Source organism: Euprymna scolopes, chromosome 29 (assembly GCF_053919585.1).
Source record: "Euprymna scolopes isolate OS-2025 chromosome 29, ASM5391958v1, whole genome shotgun sequence".
Taxonomy (NCBI): Eukaryota; Metazoa; Mollusca; class Cephalopoda; order Sepiida; family Sepiolidae; genus Euprymna; species Euprymna scolopes.
Window position 1 is genome coordinate 25,359,054 of NC_136510.1, and position 20,747 is coordinate 25,379,800.

A 20,747-nucleotide genomic window follows, 5' to 3' on the forward strand; every position below is an offset into this window, starting at 1 on the left:
GTTTGCATGACATCTAATCATTCTAATTAAATGTTAGACATGAAGTATTCTATTTTGTGGGAAGTGGCACTTGAATGACAAGATTCAGAGAAGGATTTGGGGATTGTTGCCACCTGGACTAAGGGTTTGTGGATTAATGGAATTTTTAATTGCCCCCCCCCCAAAAAAAAAGACGTGTGCAGCAATTCATCTCTCTTAGCTAAAAAAATTGGTTTACTTTGATTGACAATCAACCGAAATAGTTGATAAATTTAACTTAAATTTATATGCAGAACGAATCCTCTAGGTGTATCAGAATTTTTTGTAGGAATTTTTGACACCCCTAACACGAAACTGCGAATAAAATATAAAAAACTCGTAATTTCTCTTTTAAAAGTGGGTTGTTTATTTTCTTTATGGATTATACTTCCAAAATAAACTATTAAGGTTGTTTTAAAAGTAATAGAAATATTTTTTTATTTTTTAAAAAACAGTAATGAATTTTACGAACTCAATATTTTTCAATTTTTAAACTTTAAAAATCTATCAAAATTTTTCTATTGATTCTGTTTTTACGATATTTTCAGGGTAAATGTGAAATTTTACGCTCTTTCCAAAAACCGAATATATTTTAGACAAACATTTTTTTATTCACGCCCCCCCCATTTTCAAGTGTCTATTAAAAAGTAAATAATTTACTCACCAAAGTTTTATATATCACAACTTGAAGAGAAAAGGTCAATAAATAATATATTCAAATTTAAAACAAAAAAAAAGTAGTGTCTTAGAAATTTACCTGTAAAGTTCGAAGTTTAAAACTTTTTAAACCACGTTGTTTTTTTTTTGTTTTTTTAAACCTTTCTCCTTTAATAAAAAAAAAATTAGGGCTTGAATTACATTTTCCGAGTAGTTATAAGCTTGGAAAGACAGGGGGTCGAATAATTCACGCCTCTCATTTTGAAATGTCTATTAAAAAGTAAATAATTTACTCATCAAAGTGTTATATATCACAAATTGAAGATAAAAGATCAATAAATAATATATTCAAATTTAAAACAAAAAAAGTAGTTTTTTTTTTTTTTTTTTTAGAAATTTACCTGTAAAGTCCGAAGTTTAAAACCTTTAAAAAAAAAAAAAAAAACGTTTTTTTTTTTTTTGTTTTGTTATGAAACCTTGGTCCTTGCTCTTTTAATTGAAAAAAAAAAATTAGGACTTGAATTACATTTTTCGAGTAGAAGCTTAGAAAGATGGGGTGGAATTATTCAATATTTTTCACGAAATTTCTTCCTCACTTTAAATTTTTAAATAATTGGGGTGTTTTGTTTTAATTTTTTCTCCAACAGCATAATCGCCTAAAAAATCATTTTGGGGGAGGAGGAGGCAGCTGAAAGTACGCATTTATAAATTTATCAAGTTATTTAAGTATAAAATTTTCTAGTCTTACTCTTCCAGTACGCTTAAAAAAAAAAAAAACAGAATGTATTATTAATGTTCCTAAGCGCAAGTGTATTTATCTAAAAAAATAATAATAATAATAATAATTTTCCCCCAAAAGCATACATATAAAAAGCCCATAATTTTAATTTCATAGGGAACCTACTGCTAAAAGAAAAAAAACAAATTAAAATGAAATTTTAAAAAAATGGGAGTAAACATCTTCAATATAACCATTTTTTATAGCATTAAAGAAAATTTTCCATTTGCCCTGTTTTTTTCTAAAAGTATAGCTTCAGTTTTCAATTTTGCCTCTTATGGGCTTTTTTTTTTTTCTCTCTTTTCAATTTAGCCTTTTTGGCCTGAAACATTTGGCTTCAAACAGACTACTAACTCTGCTTATGCTTTCATTTGGAACTCTTCCACCACGTGAGGTAGAAAAGACCAAAATAGCATGGCGGAGAACAACGAAAAAGTACTCGACACAAGTCAATTACCTCACGATTTTAAACAAACCAGCGACGATTTAAACACACAAAATGTTCCAGTAGATACTACAGGGTCTACTAGTACACCTGATCCCCCTGCGTTGGATCCAGTATTCGATAAACAGAATTTTGCGGCCAGTGTTTCAGATATTGTTGCAAACATATCCCGAGAAAGATTAAATTATCACTCGCAAGCTTCTGCGAGTTTTGAACGAGATTCCAATGCGACGCGTAATAATCGTAGAGATGTAAATGTTACGGAAAGTAATAGATATCCGACTTCACAATTCCTACTTCGGGAATTGGTTTTAGCACATAGACGTTTTATGCAGACCACATGTCCATGCCCATGTCGTAACCATTGCGCATGTTCTAGAAATAACCGGCATCATAGCGCTATTTATCCGCGAGAGTATGACGTTGATTTAACGACAACCCCGTCCCTCTGTAATTGTATAAGAAACCGTTACTCGCGTTTGAGAATACACTCTCGACGCATGGCGACAGGAGGAAGCCGCTCCTTTTCCCAAAACCCCAACGTTCATCCTCCTTCGCTTTCCCGGAGAAGCAGTGGACCCGAGGCATCAGCGTCCGCTCCTTTAAAACGGTATCCGAAAAAGACCATGTATCCAATTAAACACCAATATACCAGTGTCGCCGACTCTTCATCGCCTAGAGTTCGGAGAAAGAAAATGTGTTGGACAAGCGATAACGATACGGATAGTGTCGATTTGTCCATGTCTGCGTTGGACTTAATCGATGGCGAAACCTCGATCGATGTTCCATCGGAGAAACCAGGATCTTCAAGTGATGATAGTAGTAGCGATGCAGAGAGCCCCGAGGATTATAATTTGTCCAAAGTCTCGTATGGTCTCTTCGGCAGTGAAGAAGCGTCTAAAATGTTCCCAGGTATAAACTACTTCCAAAACATACCCGATGAAGTCAAGAAGATGATATTTTGCCAGTTAAATTCGGAATGTTTATTTGATGTCTGTCCCATGGTTTGTCGTGATTGGCAACGAATTATCTGCAACAAAAACGTGAGTTGTTTTCCAGTCTTCGCTTAACATTAATATACAAAAGCAACAAAGGGAAGGGGGTACTTATACAGAATACGGACCTTGCTGAAATAATGTTATTCAGAAACCCGTTCTTTACATGAAGAGGAGGGGGGATGGAGCTTTTTAAACTATTCTGCACTTTAACCTAATAATTTAATCAACAAAAGGTATCGTAAAACTTGAATTTTTAACTTAAAAACACTATTAATAAACATTATACCGTAAAATTGAATTTAACTTTAAGGCGGACCTTACGAGAGTGTACAATAATCATATTAGCAGAAAAATTTGAAAAATAAATTTAATGACTTTTAAGGGGGGTTCACTTTCTCGTTCTTACCGACGTGTCACGTGATTTGAACGTTATGAGAAAGCGAACCCCTTGCTTAAAATCATTAAATTATTTTATTTATTTTTTTTTTTTTTTGTCAATTTTTCTATTAATATGATACTTAAGTTGGTAAATGTAGTTTAGCGGCGTAAATTATTTGACAAACAATTTATAAAAACTATTTTTATATAAAACATTAGACCCAAAGGTTGAAATAAAACCAGAAAAAATTTTGGTACTCATGCATGCACTTATTGATCCGTGCTGAAATAATATTATTTAAAAAGCCATTCTTAACATGGGGGGGGGGGTTGTACCCAATTGAATAATAAAGTTTAATTAAACTTGGAAATACGATTTTAAAAAATAGCGCGGATCAGTAAGTGCATTAGCACCAAAATTTCATGTTTATAATTTTTTCATTTTTTTTTTTTTATTATTAAAATGTACGACAATCGAAGCCGCTGAATTGCTTTTAAAATTTGGTCTTTCTAAGGTTTGACAGATTGTACTTAAGGCTAAATTTGGCCCTTTTTTTTTTTTTGCACTTTTATTACAAAAAAAAAATGGCGGCCAAATTTGGCCTTAGAAAAGCCAAATTTTAAAGGCCTCGATTGCTGTACACTTAGTCTAATTACAAAATGTTGAAAAAAAAATTATAAAGAAATTTTCTGTTTTTATTTCAGCAAGCTTAGGGTCTAACACTGTTTTATATAAGAATAAAGACAAAATACTGTTAGAAATTCGCTCAATATATATTACCGTGACATAGGTTGACATATATTCGGTGTTTTTTAATAGTATTTTGTCTAGTTTATTTATAAGACCTTTTCCCGAACTTACCGTGTTTAAGAGAGAGTCGGCCGCCATTTTGAATTTTCCAATACATCGGTAAACACTGCATGTTTTTCGAGCTGAATAAATGTTACATTGAATAAAAACACAAAATATATCCAGTTTGGCAGAAAAGTAACTTATCTTGCCTTTGATAACATTTATTTGTTATATATTTGTTTTTTGACAACTTTTTCGAATCTGTGTACAGTAATACAAACCCCGCTTTGACACGGTAAGTTTTGGAAAAGGAGTTAAAAAAAATTATAGAAAATACTGGGTACTTGTTAAAAACCCACCGAATATGTGTCAACCCATGTGATGTCACGGTAACATATTGAGCGAGTTTCTAACAGTATTTTTTTTTTTTTTTTTTTTTTAATTCCTTTTCTCAAACTTAGCGTGCTCAAAGTCGGGCGCCACTTTTAATTTTCCACTACATCGGTAAACACTGTTTTTCGAGCTGAATAACTTATCTTGCCTTTGGTAACATTTGTTTTTTGACAACTTTTTCGAATCTGTGTACAGTAATACAAACCCAATAGTTTCTATAATTTGTTGTGTAAAATAATTTACGCCGCTAAACTACACATTTGCCCTTAAGTTTGTAATCTATGATGATCGTCGGAAACAAATAAAATATAAAGGTTGAAATCACGCATTTTTAGGGGGTGAGCCTAGCCTTTTCGTACAATGTGAAAAGTCTATCTAAAACATGGCGTTTTTAGAATTAAAACTACTTTTTTTTTTTTTTAAATACACGATTTATGAAGGAACGAAGATTCCATATTTAAGAAAAAAAAAAGCGCGTAAATTAAGTAGTTCTAATTTAAACAAGGAAAATCAATTTTTATAAGTAAGCATTGAAATGAATTCTCACGTGGCGCTGTTTTTGTCATTGGCAGAGGGAGACAACTCTCATTTACTAAGATTCGTTCATTTTTTTTTTTTTTTTTTTTTTGGTACTTATGCAGAGAGCGATCCGTGCTGAAATAATAACGTTAATTTAAAAGCCATTCTTAACATGGGAGGGGAGGGTGTTAACTTACAATTGAATAAAAAAAAAAAAAAAATTAAACGTGGAAATAGGATTTAAAAAAAAAGAAAAATAGCGCGGATCACTGTCTGCATTAGCTCCTTATTAAAAAGTTGGGTTTTTTTTTGGGGGGGGGGGGGTAGTCGGTACTTGATAACGAGTGTGAACCCTGCACAAGCATTGGTCTATTTAGCCATGAAAATTTTTTCAGGCCAAAAAAAATCTTATAAGCCAAAACTCCAAATTAATCGAGCGTGTTTTCTGTTTTTACTTTTTTGAGTAAATTTCATTCATACTTTTATTTTGTGCTGGTTTGATTTTATTTTAAATTTTATTTTTATTTTGGTAATGGTGTAGATTGGCCTTCCTTTGTTTACAAAGCATTTGACGGAAGTGACGTCAGACATTTTTATCTATGATGGCCAAAACCGTATAGAATTAACCCTTTTTTTATTATTCAAACAGGCTTTATTTGAACTTAATGGACTGTTTTTTGTTTTTGTTTTAACTGTTTTCTTTTTATCAATCAAAAATAGAACTTTTATGACATTATGGACTGTTTTTTCAAACATCGAAATTTTAAAATTAAAGTTAGTTTAAAAAAAAAACGGTGTGTTTTTTGAGGGGTGGGTCAATTAAATTATAAACTTTATTTGAACTTTTCAAACTTTTACAGACATAAAAAAATAGGGCTATCCTGACGCTCCGCACTTCTTTATTTACATTGGAAGTGACGTCACACAAATCTTATAATACGGATGGCTACAATTGTAAAAATAATTTGTTTTATTTTTCTTTCATTTTGAGCTCCTTTTTTCTCCCGTTTGTTTTTGTTTTCTACAATTAATAAACCAGTTTACTGTAAGAATTTCTCTTACTCGTTTTTGCCTTTGGCAGAATGAAAGAGACACTCAGAAAAGCAACAAAGGCTCACCTTAAATTCCAAGAATATTTTATTTACAAGAAAGGTAAAATGAGTCCATAATTGCAAAAGAGTGCACCTCTTTAGCTTCGGCCAAATGGTGGGTAGTTTATGCCTCGAAAGGTGTAGGTAGTTTTCTTCCTTGAAGATGCTGGTTGAATTCGGCCGATCGTAGAAGTGGTTGAGGATTCTTCGAAATCCTTCCAGACTGGTCAAATAAGAACGCACATTGCGATCGATGTTCCATAATAAAGGATGCCCTCCTGCGGGCAATGATGATGAATGTAATTAGTCCATAACATTTTTGCCTCCGGCTTGTATCCGCATTTAAGTGAGCGGAGATAACAAATAGAATAGAACCCTGCCTTAGTTCATTTGGCATGGAGCGAGACACCACGCGTCTGCTTTGCTCGACACGGAATGGAAATCTGTTTGAAGAAACACAATATTCCCGCCAATTCCTGAATCCTCCGCAGCAACTGAAACAATGCAATTTCATTGGTCAAAATAATCGCATGATTGGAACCATCTAGCAGTTATCGCCCTTGCATTCTGAAATTTCTAACCCCCTGCCAAAGGAAGGAAGAGAAAGAAATGGATTACTCATTTCTTTCTTTTTTTTATCGGGGAAATTAATGATTGTCGCCTATTTGGACAAGTTATTACAATGAAATTCTGTCCCAAAGGATTTAATATTAACACAATAATAGCAATTAAATTCAATGTGTGTCTGTTGTCAATCTGAACTTATAACGATCTCTCTATGGCAAACAGAGAATTTATTAGTAATAAAAGGTATGACTCTACTGATGAGTCTATAAAAGGAATATACAATTATTAACTTGGTGTTTGGTCCGCACAATCCGTACACACCCAATCTTCAACGGTAACTTGTTGGTCGACCCCCGACACAACCAAAATGGTATCACTCATTGCACGAGTCGCAACACACCATAGGTGTTGTTTCGTCGTTGGCGACTGAACATGTAGGGCAAAAGAAGGGGCCTCCTTCTTCCGTAAATTCTGCTAATGAAGGTTCAGGGTTATGTTTTATCTCTAAAGGATAAATATTTTTTAAGGAATGAATTTGGACACACCCGTCTTTCAGCACTGAGGCTGAACGAACCCTGTTGTCCTTTCCGACCAATAATTTTACTACCTTACCCAACCCCCAGAAGGGCCGGGACTTATTAGGAGCTTTGATAAGAACAATTTCACCCTCTAATATTTTAGAGGTTTCATTTTCTGTAATGTGGGCGTCTACTTCTCTAATTGAGAGCACGTAGTCATTATGCCAACTACGTTTTAATTTACTGACAAATTCATCCCTCATTTCAAGGGAATGTAAGAGCGAATTTCTATTTGGAGGTTCTGGACAAGGGTCCTCTGAACTGCTAAGATTGATAAGCAGGCGGGGGATGATATCCTGTCTGCAAAAAATGGTTGGGAGTCAACCCATCAAGGCCTCTATCAGAAGCTGAAATAAATGTTAGTGGCCTGTCATTTATGGCCTTTTGAACATCTGAAAGGGCGGTTAGGAACTCGAAATAACCGACCCTCCTCCTACCCAACAACTTGGAAAGACACTGTTTCACAGTTTTAATTAATCTCTCCCATATTCCACCATGCCATGCAGAGTACAGGAGAATTGTATAATGAACAATAGTAGTGGATTTGAAATGTTCTCTAAATTCATCAGACACAAATATGTCTGATAATATAATACCCGACGCTATGAAAGATTTAGCATTGTCGGAATACATATGAGTTGGTACACCAAATAAGTTGGTGAATCTAACGAACGCTAACAAGAAAGATCTTGCGCTCATGTCTGGTACCAATTCCAAGTGTATGGCACGTAAACTCATGCAAGTAAACAGTAGGATGTACATTTTGACATCCTCATTATTGTTTTTGACAAAAAAATGTCCAGTAAAATCCACCCCTACACATTTGAAGGGCTGGACAAAATTTACTCTATCAGAAGGCAGTTGAGACCCAGAGGGTGCTTTGTACGGTAGAGAATTAATTCTCTTACATATAACACAGTCACGGAAAACCGACTTCACCGCCTGTCTCCCTTGGGAGATCCAAAAACCCGATAGCCTAACCTTGCTAAGGGTTGAATTTGCTCCCATATGACAACAATTCTGGTGAGCTTCAATAATGACCAATTTGGTCAGGCAGGTATTTTTTCCTAACAATATAGGAAATTTCACTTCATATCGAAAAACCTTGGAGTTCTGAATACGTCCTTGAGTCCGTATCAGTCCCTCCCTATCTAGGAATAATCCAAGGGCCGTAACTCTTGGGGGAGCAATCTGTGGGAAAGGCTTCCCTTTGTAAATGAGAGAAGAACAACGGTGTCAGTCTTTCGGTGACGTAATTTATCACCGAATCTCAACTTTTTCTAAGACATTAATAGCCTTAGTTAATGAGGAAAAATCAGATATTTTAATTGGCAAGTGATTCTCGTTAGAAGCAGTTTCATCCGAGAACATACATATTACCATCTTCCTGTTAACATTGTTAAGACAAGGCAAGGGGGACGTGGGCCAGCTGATTTCTACTTGATTAAGCCAATCTGGTTCGCAGGTCCAAAATTTGAACTTAGAGGCAGTAATACCTCTGGTTAAAAGATCAGCCGGATTATCTGACGAAGGGACATATCTAAATTTAGGGTTTATCCCATATTTAAGTTTATTAATGTCTGACACGCGATTTTCTACAAATATATTTTTTCTCGCAGCCTTCCCATTCAAAATCCATGACAGGGCTACTTGTGCGTCAGACACAACAAAAAAGGATTTGATATTGATGGGCGCTAGAGCACCCAAAACTTGTGGAATAACTTTAAACGCTAGAAATATAGCTAATAATTCCAAAACAGGTAGTGATTTTCCCTTGATGGGTGCCACTTTTGCCTTGGCGAATATCAAGGAACACTGAGCACCTTGTTTCGCATACACGGAAAACCCATAAGCGTGCTTAGAAGCATCGCTAAAGCAAATAATTTCAACAGGGGATTCCGCTAGGAGAGTACATCTAGGAAATTCAAAGTCCCCTATACAATTCAGCTCATTGGCATATGCTTGCCACGTGGCCTTAACTTCTTCAGGGATTTGTTGATCCCAAGACAACTCCTTTTTCCACAGTTGACTAATAATAATCTTCCCCTGCACGGTGACAGGAAGAAGTAAAGATAATGGATCATATACACTTGAAACTTGAGATAATATCTTGCATTTGGTATTGGCATTGCCATCTATTACAGATGGAGCAAGTTTAAGGGTATCCCTTTCAACAGAATATTGATACCCCAGCACTTTTTCAAAGGTGGGGGAAGAAGACGAGATAGTACTGTCTTCCATCATTTTATTTTGTATGCTCGTGCAATTGGAGTTCAAACCCCGCTTCTCCGAGTCTGTTGCGGACTTTATTATACACGAGTTAGAGTATCTCGGTCACTATTAGTAGTAACTAAATTGTCAACATAGAAATTATTGGAAATCATATTTTTTGGCATGATGCTCAAGTATAAAGCTTAATATAAAAGGGCTGGCATTGAACCCAAATATAATAGTATTAAATCGGTAGGCGCACAATTTGCCATCTACCTTGAGGAAAAAACAAAATCTATTTTTATCTTCAATAGATTTTAACCTGATTTGTAAAAAAGCTTTGCGCAAATCGCCCAAAAGCACATATTTTTCTTTTCGGAAAGCTAGTAGAATATCTAGCAACAATGCAATCATGTTAACACCCGAATAAGCAGCGTTGTTAATCGAAATGCTATCTTTACGTTTCAACGAACAATTGAAAACAGGGCGGATTTTTGTAGTTATTCCCAAACCTTCTTTAATTACTGGCCGATGGGGAATCCATTTATAATTCTCATAAGTTCCATGGGGAATGGAGAAAGGTTCGATAATTCCGCAGTCTTCGTATTCTTTGAAGACCTGTATATAATCGTTATACAGTCCTTTTCCTTCCAAGGACTGGGCCACCCTATGCATTATTCGCACTGAAGACACATAATTGGACTCCACCTTGAGAAGCTTGTCATGCTCCCAAGGCAGCTCGACGTAATATTTTCCTTCCTTGAGAACTATAGCCTCTTCGAAGGCATTTATTTTTTCTTTATCAATTGAAGACAACTGGTTGGCATCCTCGATACCTATGGAGTCCAGAGAAAAAAACTTTTCTACTCCACGTTCAACAGCAGGACCATCAAAAAAAGGTTGCAGCACATCCTCGTAAGATGCTACTGGCTTTAATACACTATCAATTAAATATGACTGACACATAGGGAGTGTTTTAATAACTTGATCGAAGGCTGGCAATTTTTCCACAGCCTTATCATTTTTGTTTAAAAAACTTGACCCTCACCGAAGGGAATGATATAATTGGGGAGTTTCCAAGCGGAACCTCCCAAGCACTTAATTAAACTGAGATTATGGATTCTAGGAATAAGATCCAGGCCAATGATACCGAGAATGTTAGAACCATTTAGTTCAGAATAACCAGGGCAAAACTTATATCCTTTTTCAGTTAAATTCGACGTAATCTCGTCTAACCTGTTTACGTTAAATTTCAATTTCAAATTTTCAGCAAACAATGCAGAATGATAAAAAGGACGCTGATGTCCCAATTTAATAGACACTTCCAGCTCTGAAAGATGTAAGGACTTATTCCCCACAAAGATATTGACGGACATTTGTACCGTCTCAGGATTTAGATTACGGTTGTGAATCAACCGGTCCAGAATTATTTTAGAGAAAAAGGATTTTTGGCTACCCGTATCTATCAGACAGAAAAAATAAACCAGGTGCCCTTTAACCTTCATAGATATCTTGAGTACAGGACTAATACTCTTGTCCTGATCCGCCACGAAAGTGCGTCCTACAAAGGACCTAGAGCCTTTAGGACACATTAAGGAATAATGGTTTTTTTAAACCACAATTACTGCAATGGAAGGGGAACCCCGTAACCCCCCTGCAACTGGACTCTGAGTGCTCACCGAGGCACCGGAGACATAATCTTAATTCTTTCGCTCGAATAATTTTAGATTCAGAATTTGGAAATTTAGAACAAACTCTTGTCAGGTGACCATCAATCTGACACAATTTACAAAATTTATTTTCGCCATTTTTGACGAAAGACTTAGAGTTATTATTACTCTGAAAGGACTTGATTTGTTTTGGCTCCGAATTCTTCGCCACGAGGGTTCCAGCATTCAACGAACCCGACATGTTTGCCGGGAAATTTTCCCGCCTTGACGCATTTAAAGGCAACGCCATTATTATGTCTATAATGTCAAACGTATACGTTAAAATAGACTTTAAAGAAGGAAACCGTTCACAGGATTTATTCATTATTTCTCTGCAAACACTGTTCGGAAATTTAGCGAACATAATATGAGCTATTAATCTTCCTGAGGTGGCTTTATCTGTAAGAAAATCCGTGCCAAAGGAATTATCCATCTCCGTCAGTTCAAGTTTGACTCGCTGGAGGAGGATTCTGATATCCCTCAAAGACGCATAATGCTCTGGTTGCGGAATAATGTCATTGAATATTTTGTTCATAATTGCTGAAGGATTTAAATATTTTTCCTTCAGACACTCCAAAGCTGCGTCGTAATTCTCGGGAATCACATAAACCTAGAAATAATATTGAACGCCTCTCCTAATTTGGATTTTAGCAATAATTTGTCTGCACTTTTCATGTTCGCAGTACAGAATTCAAATTTCCTTAGGAACCCACGGAATTCAAACTTATTGGGAGTTGGATCCCCATAAAAGGGGGGGCACTCCAACTCCATTTTCATGCGAACAATATCCCTTGATTTCTCAATCTCCGGCTGGAGCTCAGCCAGTCTGTCGTGGACTCCCACCTTAAACATTTCATAGACATCCATAATTTTTTTTTTTTCATTTTTTTTTTTCATTTTTTTTTTTTTTTTTTCATTTTTTCATTTTTTCATTTTTTCATTTTTTCATTTTTTCATTTTTTCATTTTTTCATTTTTCATTTTTTCATTTTTCATTTTTTCATTTTTTTTTTCATTTTTTCATTTTTTTTTCATTTTTTCATTTTTTTTTTCATTTTTTCATTTTTTTTTCATTTTTTCATTTTTTTTTCATTTTTTCCATTTTTTTTTCATTTTTTCCATTTTTTTTTCATTTTTTCCATTTTTTTTTCATATTTTTCATTTTTTTTTCATATTTTTCATTTTTTTTCATATTTTTCATTTTTTTTTCATATTTTTCATTTTTTTTTCATATTTTTCATTTTTTTTTCATATTTTTCATTTTTTTTTCATATTTTTCATTTTTTTTTCATATTTTTCATTTTTTTTTCATATTTTTCATTTTTTTTTCATATTTTTCATTTTTTTTTCATATTTTTCATTTTTTTTTCATATTTTTCATTTTTTTTTCATATTTTTCATTTTTTTTTTCATTTTTTTTTTCATTTTTTTTTTCATTTTTTTTTTCATTTTTTTTTTCATTTTTTTTTTCATTTTTTTTTTCATTTTTTTTTTCATTTTTTTTTTCATTTTTTTTTTCATTTTTTTTTTCATTTTTTTTTTCATTTTTTTTTTCATTTTTTTTTCATTTTTTTTTTCATTTTTTTTTTCATTTTTTTTTTCATTTTTTTTTTTCATTTTTTTTTTCATTTTTTTTTTTCATTTTTTTTTTCATTTTTTTTTTTCATTTTTTTTTTCATTTTTTTTTTCATTTTTTTTTTTCATTTTTTTTTTCATTTTTTTTTTTCATTTTTTTTTTCATTTTTTTTTTCATTTTTTTTTTTTCATTTTTTTTTTCATTTTTTTATAAAACTAACTTTACAAGAATTTATAAATTGTATGTCTAGGTGTATCAGAAAGTGGCCATTAAAAATGATCAGAACTTTAATAATTTAACTTACTATTTTTCAACTCACGTTTACTATGAACATTAGGCCGAGGAGTTTAAAAGATGTACTTTCAGATAAAGAGTCTTTGGCCATTGCTATTGGTGGTAGAGAAGGTTTCTTGTAATTATTGAAGAAAACAAGTTTAGTCTTGGCAGGATTGAATGTGACCATCCATTTTTGTCCCCATTCCACTATAGATTGGAGGTCATCCTCTAGTGTTTCTGCCATTTCTTTAGATATGTGTTCATTTGTTTTCCTGTCGTGTCTGGTATAGAGCGTGTTGTCATCAGCATATATACCCATCTCAGACAATTTTATCATGGAGGTCATTTATGAATATTAGGAATAATAAAGGTCCAAGGATAGACCCTTGAGGCACTCCTGCATTTATATCATACTGTTTAGATGTATGACCGTCAAGGACAACCTGGATTTTTCTCTTATCTAAGGATTTAATTATGTTAAGTATTCCAGTGATATTGTATGATCTGATTTTCCTGAGAAGACCTTCATGCCATACCCTGTCAAAAACTTTAGATATATCTAGAGCTACCGCTCTACCCTCCCCTGCTTTGTCCAGTGAATGATGTATACGCTCAGATTAGTTAGGATGTCTGCTGTGGAATGGGCTTGCCTAAATCCATATTGTTTGTCGGTCAGAAGTTTAGCATCTGTAAGGTAATGGACTAGAGCTTGGTTAATTATGGACTCGAATATTTTGTCAAAGTGGGAGGAGGCTAATGGGGCGATAATTCACTGGGTCAGTTCTTTCTCCAGAATTCTTGAAAACTGGTACCACAGAAACAGTTTTCCAGCAGGCAGGAAAGCAAGATTCATTAAGGCATTTGTTGTAAAGTTTGGATAGAACTGGAGCTACTTTGGCAGAGCACTTTTTTTAATAGCACAGCTGGGATGAGATCAGGTCCACATGCTTTCAAAGTGTCAAGATTTTTTTATGATAGCATGCACCTGAGAAGAGGTGATTTTCAGATCGTCTAGTGTGGCGTCTTGTCCGCAAAGGAAAGTCAGGGAGGGGGTGGTTAGCAGGGTCCAGTGTGGAGTTGGAGGCAAACTGACTGGCAAGCATGTTAGCCTTCTCAGTTGCTGAGCAAAAAACCTCATGATTGTTGGATAGTGGGGGAATTGTTGATTGCCCATTATTTACTACACTGTTGTAGATTTTCCAGAAGTCACGAGTTCCTAATTTCTATGCGTTTCTGGTGGTTTCAGTAAATTCTCATTGCTGTCTCTATTTTTTTCTTACAGTTACTTCCGGCTTCTATATACTTCTGTCTGTTTGAACTGAACTCATGTCTGTTAAATCTGCGGTACGCATGCTGCCTTTGCACAATGGCAGCTGCACAAGTAGAAGTAAACCATTGGGGAGAGTGGGGCTTGCTATAAATGTGCATCTAGTATCAACTAGAGCTGTACATGGTTTACTTCTACTATGATCAAACTCTCAATTCTAACTAATCAGAATTGATTAGTTTTGCAGAAATTGTTCTTTCTGATTCTGATAATTTTGCTGATGCTCCTGCTGACATTTTGATAACTTTGAAAGGGCTCTATCAATTTTGTCTTATGTCAGGTTAGGATAAAACTTAATAAATTAGAACAAGATCTTAGCAATGACTATAACATGGACGAGCGGTACCCCTCTCCCACTATATATTTTATTTTTTTTGTTTTGGGGTTTTTTTTTTTTTTGGTTTTTTTTTTCATCATATTATTGAATGGACACTAATCTACGAGATTATCAGCAAAAAATGGAGGTCAATATTTTTAGGGTGTGTTCAGTTTCTAATGCATTTCGTAAATTTGGCCCTTTTGTTTTTAATTTTGCTCAAAATTTACCATTTTCTGATTACTTTATATACATATTTTAGTCACCAGACATTTACAATTTTTAAATTAACAGGAAAAACTCTTTGATATACTTACATGTGTGCAGTTTCTAATAGCATAAACCGATTTCCCCATATTGGAACCACTGGACAAGAACACACCCCTTTTACATAAAAGATTTTTCATTTATCAATCTAATGGCAATAATTAATGGTCAATGTGCCAAAAACGCTTCATAATTCATGTCACACTTAAATAACCCAGTATTCAGCATTTCTACAGCCTTCTTATACATGTACATTATTTGTTTATGAACAATGCTTCAAGCAAACTTCCTTTCCCCTATTTTTTTTTTTATGTGCCACTGACCAATATTTTCCGTAATTGACTGACAAAACAGAATAAAGTATGTTCGTTGTATTAAAGAAACGATGAGTAGAAAATAACTTTACTCTGATTCCAACAACAATAATGCAGTGGGAGGGGGGATAAACTGTTGTATGACCACATGTTTTTTTTTTTTCTTTTGTTTTTTGGGGAGTTTTTTTTTTTTTAAGGTTTTTCTTATTTCTCATTTCAGTTCATGCATTGGAAATTTAACGTTCATTGTTACGAGAAAAAAAGTCTCTGGCTATCCCAATTCAGGGATGATTATGAAACTGAGAATTGGAATCAGGATTTAGAACTATTACTCAAGAGGTAATTTTTTTTTTTTTTTTTTTCTGTAAGCATTCTTTAATGGATAACCTTATAAAAGATGATTTTTAAAAAAATGCTTATTGGTGTTTCTACCAGTATGTTTACTTTTTTTTATTTTGGTCTTTAGAGATTTAAATGTCGGCCTTTTTAGTGTTCTCACGTAACACTCAAGACTATATGCACTGAATAGACGTTTTCAAGTAAATAAAACCACTAAAACTTTATTCAGCTATGTAGAAGAGTAACTTTCCTTTGACAACATATTTGTGTTTTTACCACTTTTTCGTACATCTGTCTATTGTAAAACAAACCTGGTATAATTACATTTTGCACACCAGTTCCCATTAGCTCATCAAAAGTTAAGCAACATCGAACATGGTCCGTACTAAAATGGGCGACCATTTGAAAATAACAGATTGTGAATGTACTCTCCACTTATCTCTGCATTGTTTCTAATCATCCTAGATTTCTCCTTATCACTAGAATCAAGCAGTGCTGATTCAGGAGAGTTGTGGTTAGGAATTGCGCGGCCCTTGCTACGTAATTTGATACGTAACCACCTTCGCAGTGGTAGGGGATATCCATTGTCTCTTTAGACTGAACAAAGGTGATATGCTTTTTTTTCTCTTTTTTCTTTTTTTTCTCTTTTCTTTTTTTTCTCTTTTCTTTTTTTCTCTTTTCTTTTTTTTTCTCTTTTCTTTTTTTCTCTTTTCTTTTTTTTCTCTTTCTTTTTTTTCTCTTTTTTTCTTTCTCTTTTCTTTTTTTTCTCTTTTTCTTTTTTTTTTCTTTTTCTTTTTTCTTTTTTTTCTCTTTTTCTCTTTTTTTTTCTCTTTTTTTTTTTTCTCTTTTTCTTTTTTCTCTTTTTCTTCTTTTTTTTCTCTTTTTTTCTCTTTTTTTCTTTTTTTTCTCTTTTCTTTTTTTTCTCTTTTTTCTTTTTTTTCTCTTTTTTCTTTTTTTTCTCTTTTTTCTTTTTTTTCTCTTTTTTTCTTTTTTTTCTCTTTTTTCTTTTTTTTCTCTTTTTTCTTCTCTTTTTCTCTTCTCTTTTTTCTTCTCTTTTTCTCTTCTCTTTTTTCTCTTTTTTCTCTTTCTCTTTTTTTCTCTTTTTTTCTTTTTTTTCTCTTTTCTTTTCTTTTTTTCTCTTTTCTTTTTTTCTCTTTTCTTTTTTTCTCTTTTCTTTTTTTCTCTTTTCTTTTTTTCTCTTTTCTTTTTTTTCTCTTTTCTTTTTTTTCTCTTTTCTTTTTTTTCTCTTTTCTTTTTTTCTCTTTTCTTTTTTTTCTCTTTTCTTTTTTTTCTCTTTTCTTTTTTTTCTCTTTTCTTTTTTTTCTCTTTTCTTTTTTTTCTCTTTTCTTTTTTTTCTCTTTTCTTTTTTTTCTCTTTTCTTTTTTTTCTCTTTTCTTTTTTTTCTCTTTTCTTTTTTTTCTCTTTTCTTTTTTTTCTCTTTTCTTTTTTTTCTCTTTTCTTTTTTTTCTCTTTTCTTTTTTTTCTCTTTTCTTTTTTTTCTCTTTTTTTTCTCTTTTTTTTCTCTTTTTTTTCTCTTTTTTTCTCTTTTTTTTCTCTTTTTTTTCTCTTTTTTTCTCTTTTTTTTCTCTTTTTTCTCTTTTTTCTCTTTTTTTTCTCTTTTTTCTTTCTTTTTTTTCTTTTTTTTTCTTTCTTTTTTTTTCTTTCTTTTTTTTTCTTTCTTTTTTTTTCTTTCTTTTTTTTTCTTTCTTTTTTTTTCTTTCTTTTTTTTTCTTTCTTTTTTTTTCTTTCTTTTTTTTTCTTTCTTTTTTTTCTCTTTCTTTTTTTTCTCTTTCTTTTTTTTCTCTTTCTTTTTTTTCTCTTTCTTTTTTTTCTCTTTCTTTTTTTTCTCTTTCTTTTTTTTCTCTTTCTTTTTTTTCTCTTTCTTTTTTTTCTCTTTCTTTTTTTTCTCTTTCTTTTTTTTCTCTTTCTTTTTTTTCTCTTTCTTTTTTTTCTCTTTCTTTTTTTTTTTTTTTTTTTTTTTTGTGAGGTTCATTTTTATTATAAATACCTGATCATTGTAAGACTGTACCTTTTTACGACAATTTTTTTATCTTCTAAAACTTATTTCAATATGAATTTTATATAAATTTATACCCAAACTAGTTGCTTTCTCCAATAGTTATTCTGAACCCTTAAAAAAAAAAAAAAAAAATACTGGGAGTGAACAAAACCAGAAGTTTTTACCATTTTTGGTCTGGAGGCACTTCAAAACGTCTGCATGAATGTCCAAAAGAAAAAAAAAAAAAAATTAGTAACCTATCAGCCACCTGATTTTTTTTTTTTTTTTTTTTTTTTTTTTTCTCTCCATATTGGTGCACATATGACAAATTCTAAAATTTGATAAGATCACATAGAAGGACAAATCTGGTGCCATTTTTGGATTCCTCAAGTTAAAAACAAAAACTAAAAACTTGGAGTCTTAAAATATTCAAGAGAATCTAATTAAATTATTCCTATTTATTTTCTTCCCCACAAATGCAGAGTTAAACACAAGATCGGCTTTATGTGGAAAAAATCCAGCTCCTCTGAACTCTGAAAAGGAACAAAAATAAAAATTGTCTCTGTCATAAAAGATTTCTCCTCCACTAACCAAAGACAAATGGTGAAGTGTTGTATCAGAACAGATACTAAACTTTGTTCTTAGCCTAAAGGCTAAGTAAACTCCTTATTCGTTATTATTTAAATGTTGCCCAGGCGCCATCTTATACAATTTATGCAAAACAGAAAATGTCCTAAATCGACAACCGCTTTGAGTTGCATGCTCAAGTTTTCAGGATTTCTTAGTTTCTATGATGTCAATCTGTGATGCAAACAAAATCTGTAGATATTAATTTCAAACTCCTAAATTTCTGCATCATATATTGTATTGATCGAACTATTGTTGAGTGTTATTAGTCTAGTATATTATAAAATTGGCCGCCATTGATGATGCTTTTACTGTTGTTAATGAGTTCCTTGTCTTTTCAGTTTCAGGCAAACAAACAGGAGTACCGTCTTGGATTTATTACCTGCCCTTAAGCAACACGTGTATCATGATGAGGCAATGTTTCTGCTCAAAACACATTTTGCGAAATGTTACGATGACGTAAGCTCAAGTTTTTTAGTTGTTTGGTTTTTATATGCATGTATAATTTTGATATTTATCCAGAATTCAACGTGTGTGTGTGTGTGTGTGTGTGTGTGTGTGTGTGTGTGTGCGCACACACACAGTACTTCGGGGTAATTGCACCAACTAAAAAAATGCTCTTTATGTGTGGCTGCCAAAAGCCAAATTTTATCTAGTTGGCGTATATACATGTTTGTGTGTGCATGTGTGTATATGATATACATACCCATCACGGAACGGAGATATCCTATTCTAAAAGTCAGGTAAATTGATAAAATAGTTTTATCTTTGTTTTCACCGATATTTTCGAAAGTCATCCTCTTTCGATTGTCTAGCCTTAATTAAAATCTATGTCACTTCTGGTTTGGCGGTGGTCATAACAGCAAAGATGTCAGGTTTTTTCCCTGTTCTTTTCCTCCTTTGCGGTACGGGTTCGAGCCTGCCTTCCTGCTACCACTTTTTTTTTTTGCTCCAAATATCCGGGCAATGCCAGGCACCCATGCTAGTGTATGTATGTATGTATGTATGTATGTGTGTGTGTATATATATATATATATATATATATATATATATAATAAAAACTAATTGATCAATTTTACATAATTTTTGGAATATGACATTTTCGTTCAGTTCTGAGTACATACACTGTAAAGATTTTTCTGTATTATTTTTATTTAGGTTGAACTGTTAACTTGCACTGTTATTTTCACAATCAAACAACAGTGCAGCTTGCATGAGCCATGCAGCTTTGATAGCTTGTGTGAGCTGTGACATTGAGGAAATTATGTGTGTGTGTGTGTGTGTGTGTATATATATATCTCTTAAAACTAGCAGGAAGATCCGACATTGCCTGGAATTGAATAATGATCAACAAATGTTTCACACGTCTATATTTTCGTCGATATCTGTGTGCAATTACCCATTTTTCGATTGATTGATTACCTACTCTATTTGAAAACCTACTGCAGTGCCTCCCCAAAGTGACTTACTCCATAATACTACTCTTGATTTTGTAAATCTATTTTATATGTAATGGATTGAATTAAAGTTTAAAATGAAAAAGTCAAGTATCATGCTTCAATTGTGCTCTAAACAGATGGAATCCTATGTATAAGAGCCAGATACGCCCTAAAATTGAAACATCTGGGCAGAAGCTGCTCGGCACATCCTATCCAGCCTAGAGTTCAAAACCTAGTAGGTGATGCCTTTTTCTCTTTTCTGCAACCTCTTTCCCACTCGTTGCAAACCTGTCTCTGCTTTATCATTATTTTCATATCAAGTGCCTGTCTGAGCTCCCCCTTTGCCAAACTTTGATAAAAAAAAAAAAAAAAAAAAAACCCTCAACTAGTTATAGCCACTATATACGATTTCCCCCACTCTCTATCTGTGCCTAAATCTAAACGCAGATTCCATGAACAAAGCTTTTATCACAGAACAGTTCGCCTATGGAACACTATTCCACTAACCTGCTTCCCGGTTGAATATAACATGGTAGCATTCAAGTCTAATCTAAACAAGTTCTTGTTGAGCCGTACCCATAAATAATCAAAATCTACCCAATTTACACCATTAATAATTACAATACTACTTGTGCAGAATTTGAAGCAGACGTAACTAACTGGCTGCTTGACTTTGCTTGGAACATGCTAGCTTTTGCAGAATGTTGCCGATTATCAAAGCATAACAATGCTACTTAGAAAATACTGAAGAAAACATTTCTACTTCTTAGAACTTTTTATATGTTCCCTTGATTATAATATCTCCGATTTACTAAAGGAGGTCGTCTCTATCTTTTATTGGAGCGGCTTTTATTTTATAAAATTCCTGCTATTCTGCCTTCTCATATGTTGATTTTTCGCGTAAAAAAAAAAGTGAAACTAGTAAAAGTGAAGGCAGTTTTCTGGCTTCGTGCCGGCGACATCCAGAAAGCAATTAGCTTTGATCCCTGTGTGGAAAAACCTTTATATCAGACAATTGCTATTCATTTGGGCACTTGGGAGATGGGAACAGCCTCATGGTGAAGAAAATAAATAGCACTTTCATTTCTTTGCTGACTCCTGACCTAATTATCAGTGAGTCCACAGCTTTTCAT

General features: G+C 33.1%; 1 protein-coding gene across 1 annotated transcript in view; it reads left to right on the forward strand.

The window, feature by feature from the left end:
• The first annotated feature begins 1,824 nt into the window (after window positions 1-1,824).
• LOC145252552 (F-box DNA helicase 1-like) overlaps window positions 1,825-20,747 on the forward strand; it is a 65,330-nt gene continuing 46,407 nt past the window's right edge. Inside the window, exons 1-3 of the mRNA XM_080112105.1 lie at window positions 1,825-2,941; window positions 15,431-15,549; window positions 18,517-18,634. Coding sequence (XP_079968231.1) covers window positions 1,868-2,941; window positions 15,431-15,549; window positions 18,517-18,634 — 1,311 coding nt within the window. The 5' untranslated portion in view covers window positions 1,825-1,867. The remainder of the gene's footprint in view (window positions 2,942-15,430; window positions 15,550-18,516; window positions 18,635-20,747) is intronic.